Source organism: Corapipo altera, unplaced genomic scaffold (genome assembly GCF_003945725.1).
Source record: "Corapipo altera isolate COAL_440 unplaced genomic scaffold, ASM394572v1 65, whole genome shotgun sequence".
In the NCBI taxonomy this organism is placed as follows: Eukaryota; Metazoa; Chordata; class Aves; order Passeriformes; family Pipridae; genus Corapipo; species Corapipo altera.
This window is the reverse complement of record NW_020884891.1, coordinates 8,058,239-8,074,179: the sequence shown is the minus strand read 5'-3', so window position 1 is coordinate 8,074,179 and position 15,941 is coordinate 8,058,239. Positions and strand designations below refer to the sequence as shown.

General features: G+C 48.2%; 3 protein-coding genes and 1 non-coding gene across 4 annotated transcripts; 3 read left to right on the top strand and 1 right to left on the bottom strand.

Annotated features, from left to right (window-relative positions):
- Positions 1 to 114: 114 nt before the first annotated feature.
- On the top strand, positions 115 to 6,549 carry UPF3B (UPF3B, regulator of nonsense mediated mRNA decay; the record flags this gene model as incomplete). Its single annotated transcript, XM_027645149.1, has 9 exons — positions 115 to 329; positions 442 to 548; positions 1,616 to 1,714; positions 2,061 to 2,171; positions 2,877 to 2,920; positions 3,547 to 3,735; positions 4,228 to 4,379; positions 5,091 to 5,403; positions 6,242 to 6,549. Coding segments are annotated over 9 exons (1,377 nt in total), but the record flags the coding sequence as incomplete, so codon positions are not given.
- A 454-nt stretch (positions 6,550 to 7,003) lies between these two features.
- On the top strand, positions 7,004 to 9,097 carry RPL39 (ribosomal protein L39). Its single transcript, XM_027645180.1, has 3 exons — positions 7,004 to 7,473; positions 7,685 to 7,788; positions 8,776 to 9,097. The coding sequence occupies exons 1-3, from the start codon at positions 7,471 to 7,473 to the stop codon at positions 8,822 to 8,824; spliced, it is 156 nt and encodes a 51-aa protein (XP_027500981.1). The 5' UTR covers positions 7,004 to 7,470; the 3' UTR covers positions 8,825 to 9,097.
- On the top strand, positions 8,526 to 8,660 carry LOC113948153. Its single transcript, XR_003528016.1, has one exon. It is a non-coding gene; the product is annotated as a small nucleolar RNA SNORA69 (small nucleolar RNA).
- A 3,416-nt stretch (positions 9,098 to 12,513) lies between the features above and the next one.
- SOWAHD (sosondowah ankyrin repeat domain family member D) lies at positions 12,514 to 14,493 on the bottom strand. Its single transcript, XM_027645524.1, has one exon. It carries the CDS (start codon positions 14,302 to 14,304, stop codon positions 13,300 to 13,302), a length of 1,005 nt encoding a protein of 334 aa, XP_027501325.1. The 5' UTR covers positions 14,305 to 14,493; the 3' UTR covers positions 12,514 to 13,299.
- Between the last annotated feature and the right edge of the window lie 1,448 nt (positions 14,494 to 15,941).

The following is a 15,941-nucleotide window of genomic DNA, read 5'->3' as shown; positions in this document are numbered from 1 at the left end:
GGGCACCCCCCGGGAACGGGGCACCCCAGGACCGGGCCCTATCGCGGTAGCAGGAACCACCCCTTCAGGAACGGCCCCCCCCCCCCCGTAACGGGGCCCTCCCCCCGGTAACGGGGCCGCCTGCGGGGGCCGGGGGAGAACGGGGCCGCCCGGGACGGGAAGGCCGCGGTACCGCCCCCGCGGCGCTGCTGCCCTCTGACCGCCCGTCCTGCCGTGCCGCAGGTGGTGATTCGGCGGCTCCCGCCCAGCCTGACGAAGGAGCAGCTGGAGGAGCACCTGCAGCCCCTGCCCGAGCACGACTACTTCGAGTTCTTCGCCAACGACTCCAGGTACGGCCGCGGGCCCCGCCCGGGCGCTCCCGGGAGCCGCCGCTGCCGCCCCCCGGGCCCCGGTGGCGCCGCCGCCCCGTCAGCCGAGCGCCCTCGGTTTGTGTCTCCGCAGCCTGTACCCGCACATGTTCTCCAGAGCCTACATCAACTTCAAGAACCAGGAAGACATAGTCCTCTTCAGGGATCGCTTCGACGGCTATGTTTTCGTCGATCACAAAGGTGAGTGAATGGCACTCAGTGTGTGTTGCTGCTTTCCCGCTGTCTGTGCCGTGTGCTGGTTGAGTGTTGGAGGGGTGGGGGTGAGCAGCCAATTCTGGCTTGTTCGGGTTAAGTGCCTTAAATGCATGTTATGCAGTATTTCACAGAACAAAGAAAACTCCATATGCTTTGTGGAAACTAGTTTAAATTGACTTTTTTTATAGATATATTTTTAATGGATTTTGTATATGGTGTGTAAAATCCATATGGGTGTATACAAGGCAGCAGTGGTGTTGATATAAATCCTGATATTGAGGTGAATGTTTGCACTGTCATACCTTAGTATCAAGTCTGTAAAGTGAAAGCAGGTACATGCTGTCAGTGTACAAACAAATGAAGCTGAGGTTACTGATGTCACCCTCTGCTACTCCCTTCACCTGTTCTGTGCACTTCCAACAGTGTCACTTATCTTTTGATCAGTTTTTACCTGAAATTGTTGCTTGTTTCAGTTTACAACTGAGTGAGTCATCTTGATTCAGTAAAAGGAGCAGCTGCTTCTTTGCAGATTAAGTTGTTAAAGTGACTGCTCTGGAGACAGTAATCTGTAGGAAACATATTTGGTTTAATTAATTGGTTAAAAATTCGAGTATTTAGTCACCACTTACCTGTTTTCTAAACATGTTAGGTTTCATGGTTTTAAATTTTGCCTTTCAGAAGTGCTTATATTGGGCAGCACTAAAAGTTCCTGTTGGCTTGGGCAGTGAAAGGGTCTCACCTGGAGCTTTGATTCAAGTGCATGTGTTTTACAATTCATCCAGACAGGTGTTCTGTGTGACAAAGCTCTGTCCATAATATTCTTCTTTGTTTGGGAGGGTTACAAGTTCATGAATTCTGCTGTCTCTATGGTGGTTTTTTTTTATTAAATTGCTTTCAAAATGGAAGAATTTTTTTATGCTGTCTAAATAATCTCTTCTAGTATTGCATGTTTCTTGTGAGGCTTATCTTCCTGCTTTAGATATGGACAATATGGTCTATTTTCTATCTGTTTCATCTCTATTTTAATGTATTTCTCCCTTTCCTCTTAACAGGTCAGGAGTATGCTGCCATAGTTGAGTTTGCACCTTTCCAAAAAGCTGCAAAAAAGAAGAGTAAGAAAAAGGATGCCAAAACTGGAACTATCGAAGATGGTATAACAGCAAGATAGTTTTGTTTTGCATGTGTAGATTGAAAATCTTAGCAGTAATTTGAATATGTTTTTACTGGGACACTGTAATTCCATCAATGGGATGTTTGCTTATTGGCACTGCTTTGTGAGGTGCAAGTCTATTAAATGGTTGTCCCAGACAAACATAATGCAGCAGCTCATTTGAGAGCTGCCAGCTTATGAAAAGATGGCATATAAACAACCCAACTTATGTAAATCCAACCCAGACTTCCAGCAGTGCATAATGCAAATGCTTTTCATGCTCCAATGTATCTTTTTTCTTTTTCCCTTTTTTTCCCCCCTCCCCTTCCTTTTCCCCTTCCCTGTAGATCCAGAATACAAGAAGTTTTTGGAAAGTTACAGTGCAGATGATGAAAAATTAACCTCCACTCCTGAAACTTTGTTGGAGGAAATAGAGGCAAGAAACAAAGAGCTAATAGGTATGGAAATCTGTGTACTATAGTTATATTTTCCTAGAGCACAAAGAAACACGTGGTTTGTAATTTGAAGCTGTGATTTCTCAACCTGGAGGAGACTGAATTCTTTTGGGTGCCTGCTTAGTATTTGTTAAACCTTTAGGCTAATATTATTCAGTGTATATTTTGTTTTGTTCCCATCCTCTAAATTCTTCTCTAGGTTTAAGTTTTAGGTGAGAAAGTTCCTTCCTGTTGCCAGCTGCAGGTCAGATGTTTGTTAGCCAGACCAGGCTGTGGAGTGGCTGCATTTCATTAGATGCAGTGATGTTTAGTGCACAGTGCTGTGAGTGGTGATGTTCCACGCAGGCACAAGTTAAGAGATAATGTGATTGGGTAAAATACTACAAAAAATGACCAGATTGCTCTTTTTAAGCATGTTCCAGGAATATCTTTAAAACCAAGCGAGTCTGGGAAAAGCCTAATGCAGACTGAGTATCCCTGTACACAGAGGTGTATTGGGTATCATATTAGTGTCCTAAAGAAGTTTATAGAATCCTAATAGTTGCCACTGTTCAGAGATAGGTTTGGAATACTTATTTCAAAGTATTGCTGTACGTGAGAGGAGACAGGCAGGGGAATCCATAAGGATGCTTCACTTCATACAGGGTTTTGTTGTATTGCAGTATGGGATAAGGCAAATTGTTTACATTTGTTTTGTATATCCTCTAGCTAAAAAGACTACTCCTTTATTGAACTTCTTGAAAAACAAACAGGTAAGACTTACCTCCAGAATCTTCTTGTTTGCAAGTACAATTTGCTCATTTAAAGCATGGTTGTAGATATTGCAATTTGTGTATTGATGTGTTTATGCCCTTCCTTTTGAAGAATGATCTTTTGACCCAACTCACTTGTCAACACCTGGTTCACATATTTTAAAGTACTAGAATGTTGGTCCTTGTAGGAATGGTGGTGCTTTGTGTACATTCAGGTCCCAGCAAATTGTCTCTTGTGGCACTGCCAAAGCAGATTCCATTTTAATGCTTCCATTTTTAGTGCACTGACAGCTGAGGTCCTTGTGGGTGATCTTTCTCCTAGCACATATTGTTACTTTAACTTTTAGCGATGGAGAAAATCAGAGGTGGGGCAGATTAAATGAAAATTAGAATGATAAAGGCTGAGGCCAGTGTTGTGGTTGGGCTTTTTAAGACAGTACAAATCAAGGCTTATGAGTAAGAAAAAAATACTGCTGCAACATGTTCAGGTTCACAAGAACAGTAGAGGTGACAGGATGTTTTTTTCTTTGATAGTAGAGGCAGCTTTGAGGTGAGTTATTTGATGGCTTAAAGAGATGTTTTTTGGTGTGGAGATACACTATTTCTCTTTGCTTTTACACACACAGAGACTGAGAGAAGAAAAAAGAGAGGAGAGGAGGAGGAGAGAATTGGAAAGAAAAAGACAAAGAGAAGAAGAGAGAAGAAAATGGAAAGAGGAGGAGAGAAGGAAGAGAAAAGAAGCAGAAAAATTGAAGAAAGTAGACAGATGCCCAGAAAAAGAAAGAGACAGATCAAAAGAAGAACCAAAGATTAAGGTCTAGAACAGTTCTTTATTATAAACTGTTACACTCCCTTTCCCCTATTATTTGTATATCAGTCTCAAAATGTGCTTTGAGTATTGTGTGAAAAATCACATGAGTTTGGTGTTAGTAAATTACCAATTTTTTGTAATATTCAATAGTAGGCAATGTAAAGGTTTACATGCTGTAATGCTTCATAGTAATATTTAAACTTTTTGTCACGTGACTGTTGTACATGCCGTGGTAAACAGGATTGTGAATTCACTATGGAATGGAGACTATTTTTAAGCTTTCTAAAATGGCCTGGTTTAGCAGAAAATCCTAGTCTGCTATGTGAATAATGCTTACTCATACACTCCAGCTTTTAGAAATGCTGCTGTTTGCAGTAATATTTCCTTAATGTTCACTTCTCACTGGACTGTGGTTCCTTTGATGCAATTTCGGTGTTGTGCCAGACAACATGTATTAGAGTGAGCTTTTTAGTTGAGACTTCTGTTTTCTTTGTAGCTACTTAAGAAGCCTGAAAAAGATGAAAAAGACTTGGAGAGAAAAGAAAAATCCAAGAAACTGGAAAAAGAGACTCTGAGGGAGGAAAAAATTGCGAGTAGTGCATCTGCCAAACGATCTGATGGGGAGACAAAAGAAGAGAAGGCAAAAAAGTATTTTAGTACTTGCTATAAATATATATGTATCTATAACTTGTTTCCTGATCATAATGAGGCTTAGGCTGCTCTGCTTTGTCAATGTTTTGAAATTCCTTTTAAATGCTTTTTCTGATATAAGGCACAGGCTGTGCTCTCTGTGGCAGTGCACATCCCTGTGATTGCAGAAAGCTCTGTGAATTACCTGAAAATTCTTCACTAGTGGACAAATTTTAATATTTTTGCAACTCAGTGTGAGAACTGCACTAAAGAAGCCCAGGTGTAGGGGACTGCAGCAGGCTGTGAGCACTGTCCTTGCAATGAGATGATGATTATAAACACGGTGAGAGGAGAGGTGTTCTCCAGTTACTAGTCCCTCTAAGGTCTTGTGAAAAGGTCAAAGTGGAAATTGTAATTCTCAAAAGCTCTGTGATCTGTTCGAGGTTCAGTTTTGTCGTGTGAGAAATAGAGATGAGAGACAGAAATTCAGGTTTTTGTAAAGCCAGAGGAGACTCAACCAGCTATGCAAGTAGGAGGCTGGGAAGTGCTAGTGGTCAGTGTCCTCTCTGGCTGTCGTGCATGACTCGGGTTGTCACAGCCGCCCAAGAGCTCCCTAGAACCTGCCAGTGTGTCGTCCTCCTATTGCACATTTACACCACTATTACATTGATCTCCCGGCTCTGTTTGATGAATCTTTTGAGCTTAATTTTCAGTTTTGTTTTCATACAGATCAGAAGATGAGTGTGTAAAGGACTACAGGGACCGAGATAGAGATTTTGACAGAGACAGAGAATATGAGAGAGCGCAGAGAGAGAAACTGAGACGCCAAGAAGAGGAGCGTCGGAGGCAGAAAGAGCGCTATGAGAAAGAGAAGGTTTTTAGAAGAAAAGAGGAAGAGGTGAAAAAGGAGAGAGACTTACTCAGAGAAAAGGGAAAGAAAAGTGATCTTACAGACTTTACCAGCAGCACGGACAAATCTGAGAAAGTAACCAAAGATGATAAAAAAGAGGATACAATTAAGAGAGATCGTATCAGAAACAAGGTGCTGAATTTCTTTAAATTCATATGTTGATTCATAGGGGTCAGTTTGTGTTTTTTAGGATAAAAGACTTCAAGGAAAGAACCATGTGGTTTCTCTGTTGAAAATTGTCCCTGTTCTGGCAACAAACTCTGCCATTACTAGAAAGTTGTTTTTTTTTTTCCTGTTTATCCACTGAACTTTGCTAAATTATTTGTGGTATTTCTTGTCACTGAGTAGGAATTAAGCCAAGATACCATGGGTTAAATTGTAAGACACTGATACCTTTTCATTTGCTGACTTGTGCCATGGGCTGTATCTTTAAGGTGTTGGTAGAGCATCAGTATCTCTGCTGCCTGAAAATGCATCTCGAAGTGGAAGAGTGACTGAAAAGGCTCCTCCAAAGCAGTGTCAAGACTGCTACTTGCAGAATAGGGCATGTCCTGTAGGCTCAAGAAATGTCTTGAGTTTAGTTTTATATCGTCAGCAAATTAGTTTTTGCAGCATCACTGTGCATGTTTTTTATGTCACTTAAGACATTGTCAGGTACAAATGAAACTCAGGGTTTTTAAGATTTGAAATTGGCCTCTTTTCTGAGAGTGAGCTGAACTCAACAGGAAACTCTCTACAAATAACTTCAACTGTGAGCAGTGTTCTTTGTGGCTTGAACAGGGATGTTGCCTTACAACAGAGACAACCTTGATTTGAGACACTTGAAGTTACATTGCCACCACGGTGGAGTAATTTAACTTAGAACACCCAGAAAAGTTTGAATTTGAGCCATTTCTAATACCACTGCTGCCATAATAACCCTGATAGCAGGGAGCTATGAAAGAGTCTAAACAGTTCTGGTTTGTTTCAGGATCGCCCAGCAATGCAGCTGTACCAGCCAGGAGCCCGAAGCCGAAGCAGATTGTGTCAGTATGAAGACAGTGCTGCAAAGCCCACAGATCAGGGAGTGGATAAGAAACAAGAGAGTGAGACCAGTCACATGAAGGAAGAGGAGTGACTAGCATGCAAGCCTTATGTGTTCTGACTGTCTGTGCAGCCAAAGAGCATGTACAACGCAATCCAGAAGTGCCTTCGAAGCGAAGAAGGAACAAAGGAAGAAAAGGGGGCATTGTGCTGTTGGATGTTTCTGGTTAAAGAACCTCAGTTGTAGATTCGGAATTTGAAATGTGTTCTCATTGTATTTTCAGTTATTTGAATTTATTTTCCCAGCATCTAACTACAACAGGGAAGAGAATCTTTGCGAAATAGAAAGACTTTATGGCCTTAACTATGATAATAAATGAGTTGTGGTCAGGAGGGGATGACACCTGGATCTAAAGCCAGAGCTCTACTGTACGGCGATGGGAGCTAGTGTTGGATGCACTTAGGCAGAGCAAGCTTGGAATTGCCCAGACGTAATACAGGTGTTGCTATGTTGCGTGGTGCTCCTGCCTGAGGCAGGGAAAGCTAAATTATGTCAGTCTAGCACTGAGACAGGTATACAGGCTGGGGTTGTTGAGGTACCAGTGGACAGGAGCACTTTGGCACGTAAGGAGCAGAACATCTGGCAGTGCAGTAACAGTGTTAGGGAGGGAGAGACCTTCCTCTTCAGTGGTTCTCTGGATAAAGTAACTAAGTTGGAGTGTATGAATAAGCTGGCTTAAGAATGGAATATGTCTTGACAAATTCTCATGTAAAGTCTCCCTACATTGAAATGCTTCTTTTTAATCAAATGTAGCTGGTTTGGGCATCCTGTTCTTTTCCAGCATCCTCCCTTCTGTAGAGTCTGAAACGTTTCCCAACTCCTGCCCTCTCGGAACTGCTTCCTCATAACTTGAAGTATTGTTTTACAGCCCAGAACGAGACTTCGCCAGTAGCAGCTCCTCTCAAGCTAGCGAATTTTAGCCATAGCTGTTTTTTTTGTACTAAACCCAAATAAAACTGCACAAACTCGCTCGTCCGCAGCCGCCGTTCCCTCACTGCTTGCGGGTCCTCCTGGCCGCAAGGGGGCGCCGTGGCGGCGCCGCCGGCGCCGCTCCGCCCCGCCCCTTCCGCCTCCTCTGCCGCCGCCGTCGCCGGGAGGTCGCTTCGCTCCGCGCCATGGTGAGACCCCCTGAGCAATCCGCCGCCATCCGCCGCGCTCCGGCATCGCGCACCGCCGCCGCAGCGTTTGGGGGGGCCCGGCGGGCCGGCCGCGGGGGTGTCGGGGCGAGGCGGCCGCGAGGGAGCGGGAGGGACCCGGGTGCGACTCGCCCGGGCTTGGCGGGGCGGTGCCGGGGCTCCGTGAGGGACTGACCGCTGCGCTCTCTTGCAGTCGTCCCACAAGACGTTTAAGATCAAGCGCTTCCTCGCCAAGAAGCAGAAGCAGAACCGGCCCATCCCTCAATGGATCCGGATGAAAACCGGCAATAAGATCAGGTATCGAGCGCGGCTGGCGCGTCTTGAGGGGCCGCGGCCGCACGGGCGCGCTCAGGCGGCCCGGGCGGTGCGGGCCGAAGGAGGAGCTGATGGCATTTATGCCTCCAAAAGTGCGGTTTTGTGGCCGTGAGGGCCAAGCAGGGGTGGCAGTGCAAGTGTGTGTTTCCGTGGGGTTTCCATGCCATTTCTTTCTGTAGCCGTTCTGTCCAGTGCTCTGCAAGGGCCCACGGGTGTTCAGTGATGGCACATGTAAAGCGAAAGCCTGAACTGCACTTGTGGGTAATTCCAGATTTTGTACCCTGGTAGTGTGTTTGTTCCTGACGGTCTTGGTCAACGTGGGGCGTGCAGAGGGTGGTGCCTGTCTGAACCCTCTGGTTAAAAGCTGTTGTATAGTTTGGTCAGAGAGCTTGTTATCTCATCCACTTCTTTGTCTGGACTTTTTTAAGGCAACAGAATTTTTCCTCCTCTTTATCTCTCTTCGCCCTAAGCAGTGAGGAGAGCCACAGCAGAGGTGGCTGGCTCAGGTAGTGAAACTGGGCAGCATTGCCAGGTTCTGTTCCTGTAACTCCTCCCAACTTGTTTCTTTCTAGGCAAGTTTGGTGGCGTGTACTTACAACGAGGTTCCGTTTTAGCTAAATTGCAGTTCTTTGGAGTACTGTACCGTGGGGCAAAATGATGAATTTTTGACGTGTGGCACTTGAGCACCTTGGTGATCAGCTGTGTCTGAGCTGTGTGCCAAAGCAGGCTGCAATTGCAGAGCTTCCTGCAGTGGGAGCACTGCCATTTTCCTGCTGAGAGCAACTCTGTTACAAACACTGTCTGCGGTTTCACCTGCACCGTGGTGAAAACGTTTGTTCTTAACATGGACAAGTACATGCTCACAAATGGATATTTCTTGGGATAGACCTTTTCCATGTGCTGCTCTTCTTTCATGTTTTGAACAAATGTGTGTGTGCACTTTGCTAATTTACCCTGCTCTTGTCTTAGGTACAACTCCAAAAGGAGACACTGGAGGAGGACCAAGCTGGGCTTGTAAGGGAGACTGTCCTGGGAGCTCTAATGAACACTGGTCTTTCTGCATCAGATTGATACACCCTCAAGTCATTCCTTCTGTGGTGCTGGACTGCACTCCCCAGTGTGGGGTTTTTATAAGCTGGTCTGGGATGTTGATGTTAACTGGGAAAATCTCTTCTTGCATCTGAAACGTGGAGACTGTGTTCTATTAGTGTTCTTTCTTTCAGGCATCACCATTAGCATTGACAGTGCACAGGCTTACTAATAAATATGGACCTGAACTACTTGGTTGAAATAATTTCGTATATATATATGGTGGGATCATAACAGAATAAAAAATAACATTCCTGTGAGTATGTTCTCACTTAGTATGAGGAACCCTGGCAGCTCTTTTCAGGTAGAGTTGGCTGTGTCTTCCTTGTCACTCACTGGCTGTAAACCTTTGAGAGCAAAATGTACCAGTTTTAAAAGAAAAAAAAAAAAGATGTAAAAATCAGAACTGATTTTAGAGGAGTTAAAATGAAAAAAAAAAATGATTAGAGAAGCTGCTCCCAGGTAGGATGTGGGGCAGGGCAGCCCTTGGAGCCTGTGATTAAAATCCTGGCTGGGGAGTGGGTGCAGTGGAATAACTGGATGAAAGAAAATTTTGCTAAGGGTGAGTAGATCTATCTCCTACAAAATGCAGTACTGTAAACTGTAGCACATCATCTCTGCATGCTCCCTAGAATATGAGAGAACCTGAGCTTGCTTTGGAGCTCTGTATTGGTTTGATAAGTCAGTTCATGTCAACCACAGGTGCAGCTTAATATAAAACATTTTCTGCAGACAGTAGTAGCTCAAGACAAGTCAGCTGTTTAAAAAAGTGGGAGAGGAAAAAACAGATAAAATGGCTCAGAGCAGTTGTCACTCCAGCTCCCTGATGCTGGTATTTTCTGCTGGGGCCTGTGGAACCATTTATTTACCTCGGGGAGGTGGAGCAGGTGGCTGTGCTCTGCTCCCAGCCCGACGTGGCTGCTCCGCTCCTTTCTGCGGAGCTGACCCGGGGTAGGTGCTCCAGTCAGCAGGAAATCCCTGACGGTGCAAAGCCCATCCTGACACTGAGGGCTGCCAAGGTTCCTGGGTTCAGCTGCTGTGGTGGTTCTGTTCGTGAGAGGCAGCTTCCTGAGGAAGCCTCAGGGTGCCACACCTGTGTTGCTGCTCTTCACATTGAAGGTAAATAGATTTACCTCCTTCGCATAGCGATTGGTAGGAAATAACACTGGGCACATCACATGTTCACACGTGCAAATGGCAACAAACAGACATCTCACTCATGGCAATCTGTCCCTCCTAAGCTGTGCTGGAGGGTTCTGTGAGCTGGGGTGAGCAAGGCTGGGATTTTTCCCAACTTCAGGACGCTGCAGAGGTATCATGTAGGTTCTCTTCCTGTCTGGTCAGAGTCTAGACTCCTTCGTTATCAGAGGGAAGCAGTTAGTCACTGCAACAGGAAAGCAGCAAACAGCATTGCCAGAGAGGCTTACATGCTGCAGACACTTTGACCCCAATGATTTTGAAGTCTCTTTGCTCTTGAGGCAAGTGTTGGGAAATAACAGCACTGCTGAGGACTGGAGATCTGCCTTGGAGCCCAGTGAACGTCCCCCAGCCTCTCCACAGCAGCACTGTTGGCAGGCAAAGCTACTCTAGAGTTTCTCTTTAATTGTGTCTATGGGGATCTGGCTGAGGAGGAAAACAGTAATTTTATGGACTTGAGAATGGAAAGAGACAGTTTTCTCCCTGGCATTTGTGGGAAAGCTTTCCTGAGCAATAGATTGAAAAATTTATTACTATTTATTAGAAAGTCTCCCTATTACTGTCCTTACTGTGATATTTTTATCAGATGGAAGCAGTTTCTACTAAGGAGCTGCTTTGGAAAATAACCCCTTGTATTATTTTCCTCATTTGACAATCTGTTTTTCAAATTGGACATTAAAGGACAGCACATAGTAAATTTAGTACAAATTAAACTTGGGATAAACTCAGCCTTCTGCAGAATCTTAACCCCTGGTTATGAATGGTTTCTGTTGTTCCTGTGGCAGCTCTGTTTGCCCTCTCCTCTCTCTGAGACTTGCAGGGGGGATCAGGGATCTCTGCAGAACTGGGCTAATGAGATAATTGAGACACCAACAGAAGCTTTAAAGAAAAAAATAATTTGGATGTTTTACTACATTATTTTGGTGGATACACTGTTGCTTTTGAGTGAGAAGCAAAGTTAGAGCCAACTGTGTACTTGAGAAATATTTTTTTAAACGTGTCTGTATATCCAAACCAACTGCCCTTCTGCAGGTATGAAGATGAACCGTGCAAGACAGGAGGGGGGTCACTGGAAGTGGTGTGGGGTTTGGGGCAAACACAACATGCAGCAGCAGGAGAAGATCCTTTTGTTGCTCAGTGGGAAAGAACCCAGGCAGGGCAGGGGGGTGTCATTGGTGAATGTGTGGTAACACCACCCAGAGAAGCTGAGCTCTGGTTCTGCTCCTGAAGTCCCTGCCTAATTCGTCTCAGCACAGAATGCAGGTTTAAATCCACAACCAAAAGATGGGGGAAAAACTGCCTTTAAGGGATTTTTGTTACCTGTCAAGGGGAATCAAGTACTAAAAATAATTTTGTGTTATTTAAGTGCAGCATTTGCCAGCTAAATTTTACCTTTGAATGGAACATTGAAGTCCAGGTTTCCTGGTGGGGTGTGACTAAGCTGCAGGTACAAGTGCCAAGGAAATGGTTCCTTCAAGGCAATTCTCATTAATTCCACTGTTTACTCTGTGCCTTACTCAGAGGCGGATGTATGAGCAGTCCCGTGTCCCTTCCCTGACAGCTGTGAAAGGGTGACAGGACTAACAGGACAAAAAATATTTTGTCAGTCCCACCTGTCTCATCAACAGCACTTTGGTTACCAGAACTTGACACCAGTGCTGTTCATGGAGTTTGTGCTGCTGTGACCAGACCTGCTGTCCCATGGCATGGATGTGGACAGAGCAGTTCCAAGAGGAGCTATGTTGCCATACTCTTCAATCCATTAGAGCTAAAGCATTACAAAACTGCTGTAGATCAGGCACTGAATGCGTTCCCAGCATGTTTTGTATGTATCTACTGCTGACCTCAGAGATTAAAAAGACACATCTATATGTTCACCTAGTCACCTGGATCACTATCCACCCATGTGCAGGCTGCTCTTCCCTTTGTCACCTACTGCAGACTGGGTGTCCAAGTAGCATTTCAGAGCACAGTCTGTATGTAATTGGGGTTGGCTCAGGGTCTGTGAAACCCACAGGCTCAGGTTCCCCAGAGGAAGTTAACGTGTGTATCTTTCTGCATCAAGATGTAAATTCATCTGTGCAGCCAGGCCAGATCATCTCAAGTCCTTTGGCCACCTCTGCAGACCCCCAGAAAGGCAGCTGGAAAGAAACCACAACTCCCTTCCCAAACGAGGTGTGTCTTGCAAGGGCTGTTGCTCTGTGAGGGGAACAGAAACTCCCCGGTTCCTGTCTGAGAGACACTTGCTCAAATGGGACTGCTATTTAAGGAGGCAGGAATGGTCTCGTGCTGATGAAAAAGAGGAAGGGGACATTGTTTTTCTGAAGATATTTTTAAGCAGCCCTGGCCTTCAAGAATGTAAAAAGCAAGTTGAAATCATGGGCAGAGCTCCATTTGGTGAACAAAACACAAACAGGCAAGCAGAGGCTTTGCCCTTTTAATGCAATGACCAGTACATACACATGGCATTTTGCTGCTGCAGGGATATTTATCAGTTTCATTTTTGAGCATGACCTCAGTAGCAATAAAGATGATCTCACAGCCTTCACATACCTTTTCCATGGTACTGAGCAATGAATCATCTTTTCAGAGTTGCTCCTGAACTCCAGTCGCCACAGAAGCCACCCCATGCCACCCCACTGGTGTCCTTGCTGCCTCCTCTGCTCTGGCCCCCGTCCCCAATGGGGCTGAGTGTCTCAGACATCTCATTTTACAGGTAGGAGAACTAAGTCACTGAATTTCTGTGTGACCCACCTACAGGCACACATGAAGTCTGCCAGCAGCCTGGGACAGGCAGCTCAAACATCCACCCACAGCCCCAGCATGGGATCCACATGTGGTGGGTCAGCATCCTCTCATGGGCACACGGGGTGTTGGAGAAGCAGCTCCCCACAGCAGAGCTGACATGTGAGTCCCTACCAAGGGGCTGCAGCAAGGAGTTCCCATCAGCTTGGGCATGGGGTAAAAGCCCCTCTGCCAACAGGCAGTTTTTTGGAAGGGCTGTTCCTAGTCTGTGCTCCGATGGCCGTGGTGCTCCCCACACACACCAGCACAGCCCCAAAGACCACACGAGACCCAGGGTGGCTGAGGTGCTGTGGTTTAATCCTCACTTGGCCAGGGTTTCAAGCACCCAAGTTCCCAGCTCCCTTCAGGCTCTTCCAGCTGCTATCCAGCATGGATTTACAGGTGAATGGGAGCAGAGGAGCTTCAGTGCTCTTGGAAGAAAGCAAATGCCTGTCTAACAATGCCTCGGAGAGCCGACAGGCTCCAGGGGTGCTGGGCTTTCCCCTCGGCCCCAGAGTCCACGGAGTCCTGCCCTGCCTTGGCCTCTTTGGATGACTTACAGTTGTTGTTGGTGTTGTGAGAGCGCAGCTGGACCAAGTCCTCCTCCAAGGCTCCTGCCAGCTCCTTCAGGTCCCTGGAGGTGTCTGCCCTCAGGTACTGCCAAGCCTTGCGCCCATTGTGGTCCCTGCAGCTGGTGTCTGCCCCGTAAGCTCCCACCAGCACTTTGATGAGCACCTCATGTCCCTGCAAGGCAGCCAGGTGCAAGGGGGTGAGCCCACCGCTGGCTGTGGGGATGTTCACGTTGACGGGATAGCCTTTCTTCTGGGCGTGGGAGATGACCTGGATGAGGCTCTCATGGTGGCCATGCTTCGCAAGCCAGTGGAGAGCGGTGAAGCCCGTCACAAAGTCTCTCCTGCTCAGCAGGCTGGGATCCAAGTCCAGCAGCTTGATGATGCTTTCGGCATCGCCCTCGGCCACCGTCAGCAGCCACGCGTGCTCCAGGGGATCAAGGACGAGGGGCAGCAGGTCAGGACTCTGCTCAGGCTTCTGCTCTTGGTGCGGCCCTGCAAGGAGATTGCTGCTGTTGGATGTCTTCTGAGTGGTGGCAAACCGCAAGGTGCTGCCAGGGCTGTTGGTCTGTAGGAGGATTTCCTTCAGCTCCTTCCTCCGGGTACTGCCATGGCCGATGGAGAACCTGCCTGCAGTCCTACCCCAGCTCCCCAGGCTGTGCCTGCCCCAGCTGACGCTTTTGTTGGTGTCCATCTTCTGCAGCGTATAGAAACTGTCCCTGCTCCCCAGGGTGGCTGACCGGAGCTGGGAGCTGCAGGCTCGGCTCCCTGCTTGGGGCTGGGGAGCTTCCAGGAAGGAGAACTTCTGGCCGGTGCCAGCTACCTTCTGCTCTGCCAAGCTCTGCTCCTGCCGGGCCATGGCGGTGCCTCCCCGGGCTGGCCAGCAGCCTGATCCCCAGCAGGGCACAGCTCACGCTCCGCAGCTCTCACCCCACGCTTCCTCCCCGGCATTAGGCGGAGGAGGAACCGATTCTGCGTGGCGGGAGGGCATGGCGGCAGATCCCGGCACTGCCGGGCGGTGCAGGTGACCTTTGGCCACGCTGTGTCCGTGGCTGCCGCAGGCGCCGTGCACGGCCTCAACCACAGACTGTCTGCCCCCCCGGCCCCACTCGGCTGCGGTGTCACAGAGGGAGAGCAGGTGGTTGTGTGGGGATGTGGGGAGTGCTCTAAGGGACACCCAACCTGGGACAGTGTTTTGGGTCCCTTGCCACATGATGTTTCATCCCAGAGGCATTTTGGCCTTTCTCTCTTGCTGTGTTTCACTTTCCAGCACAGCCCATGGCTGGTGGTGTTGGCAGCTGCAGCCACCAGTAGTCTGTACCCTAATTTTTTCAGAAATCAAGACAAATTCCTTTGCCTCAAAAGCTCCTAGTCCTGTTTCTCCCAAGACCTTTCTCTAACCCATGACTCCTCTGACACCCATGGCTGAACTGTCACTGGGTTTTGTGGCTGGTCAGGCAGTGAAGAGCCACAACAGCCCCTTGAACCTTTTTAATATCCCTTCCCTAAGCTTTAGCCCTGCTCTGACTTGCCCTGGGCTGGTTGTCTGCCCTCAAGGACCTTTGCCTTTCTCCAACCACTTTAACCAGTTTTTCTGGGATGTGTGGGGAGCTGGCATAATCTCAAAGCCCAAATGACTGGTGGTGAAAATGTAATTGTCCCCTTGCTCCCTTTCTGGTGCTGCCTGGATTTATCATTGGCTGTTGGTGGCTTCTGTGGGCTCAGAGAACTTGACAGCCGTGGGATCCTGGGGAAGAGCTGAAAACACTTGGGTGGCAGCTGGGGAAAACAAGGAGGGAAACAAGGTGCTGCTCCTGGGGAATGAGGTGCACAGCAAAGCTTCTATTTAGGGCTACCCTGGCCATACCTGCATTAGGGACTGGATGCACTGGATGCACTCTGACCAGGATAAAAACCAGGTTGCCAAGCCTGGGGACTTTACTCGGGGGTCCCAGGGGCTGGGGAAGTGACTTGCTTTGGGTGGGGACTGAGTTTCCTCTCAGCCTTGTTTGATGCTCGTGCTGGCACCAAATGAAGGAAAACCCAAGCGGCAGCAGCGACACCCCCCGGAAGCAGCAGATGTGCTCAAGCAGCTGAGAGAGCAGAGGCTGCACCTTCGGGCCGAGAGGGGCCGGGAAGGGCTGTGGTGCCACCGGGAGGGGATTCGGCACCGCCGCGGTCAGTGGGTGCCCGGCGGGCCTGAACCGTCCAGCAGCTCTCGGCAAGTGCGCCACGTGCTCGGACAGGGGACCCGAACAGACCCAAACCGCGAACCCCGGCCCAGCCTCGGGGCTGCACGGCCCGCGCTACCGGAGGGGCCGCAGGGGCAGCCGGACATCGGGACTGGCAGGGGCCGAGGAGCCGCCGTCCGGGGATCGACGCCCGCTGTCCGGAGCTCCGCGCCCGCCCGGCCCCGCTCGGAGCCACCGCCCCGGACCCTCCGCCCGCCCCGCCCGCAGCCCGGGCTGCACCATCGCGGGCGGTCGCGGGGGGGGG

Excerpts from the sequence above, each read along its gene's own strand:
- RPL39 (XM_027645180.1), top strand. Across the intron at positions 7,789-8,775 it reads AAAACCGGCAATAAGATCAG|GTACAACTCCAAAAGGAGAC; the intron begins GTATCGAGCGCG and ends CTCTTGTCTTAG.
- SOWAHD (XM_027645524.1), bottom strand. The coding sequence starts at position 14,304 with ATGGCCCGGCAGGAGCAGAGCTTGGCAGAGCAGAAGGTAGCTGGCACC.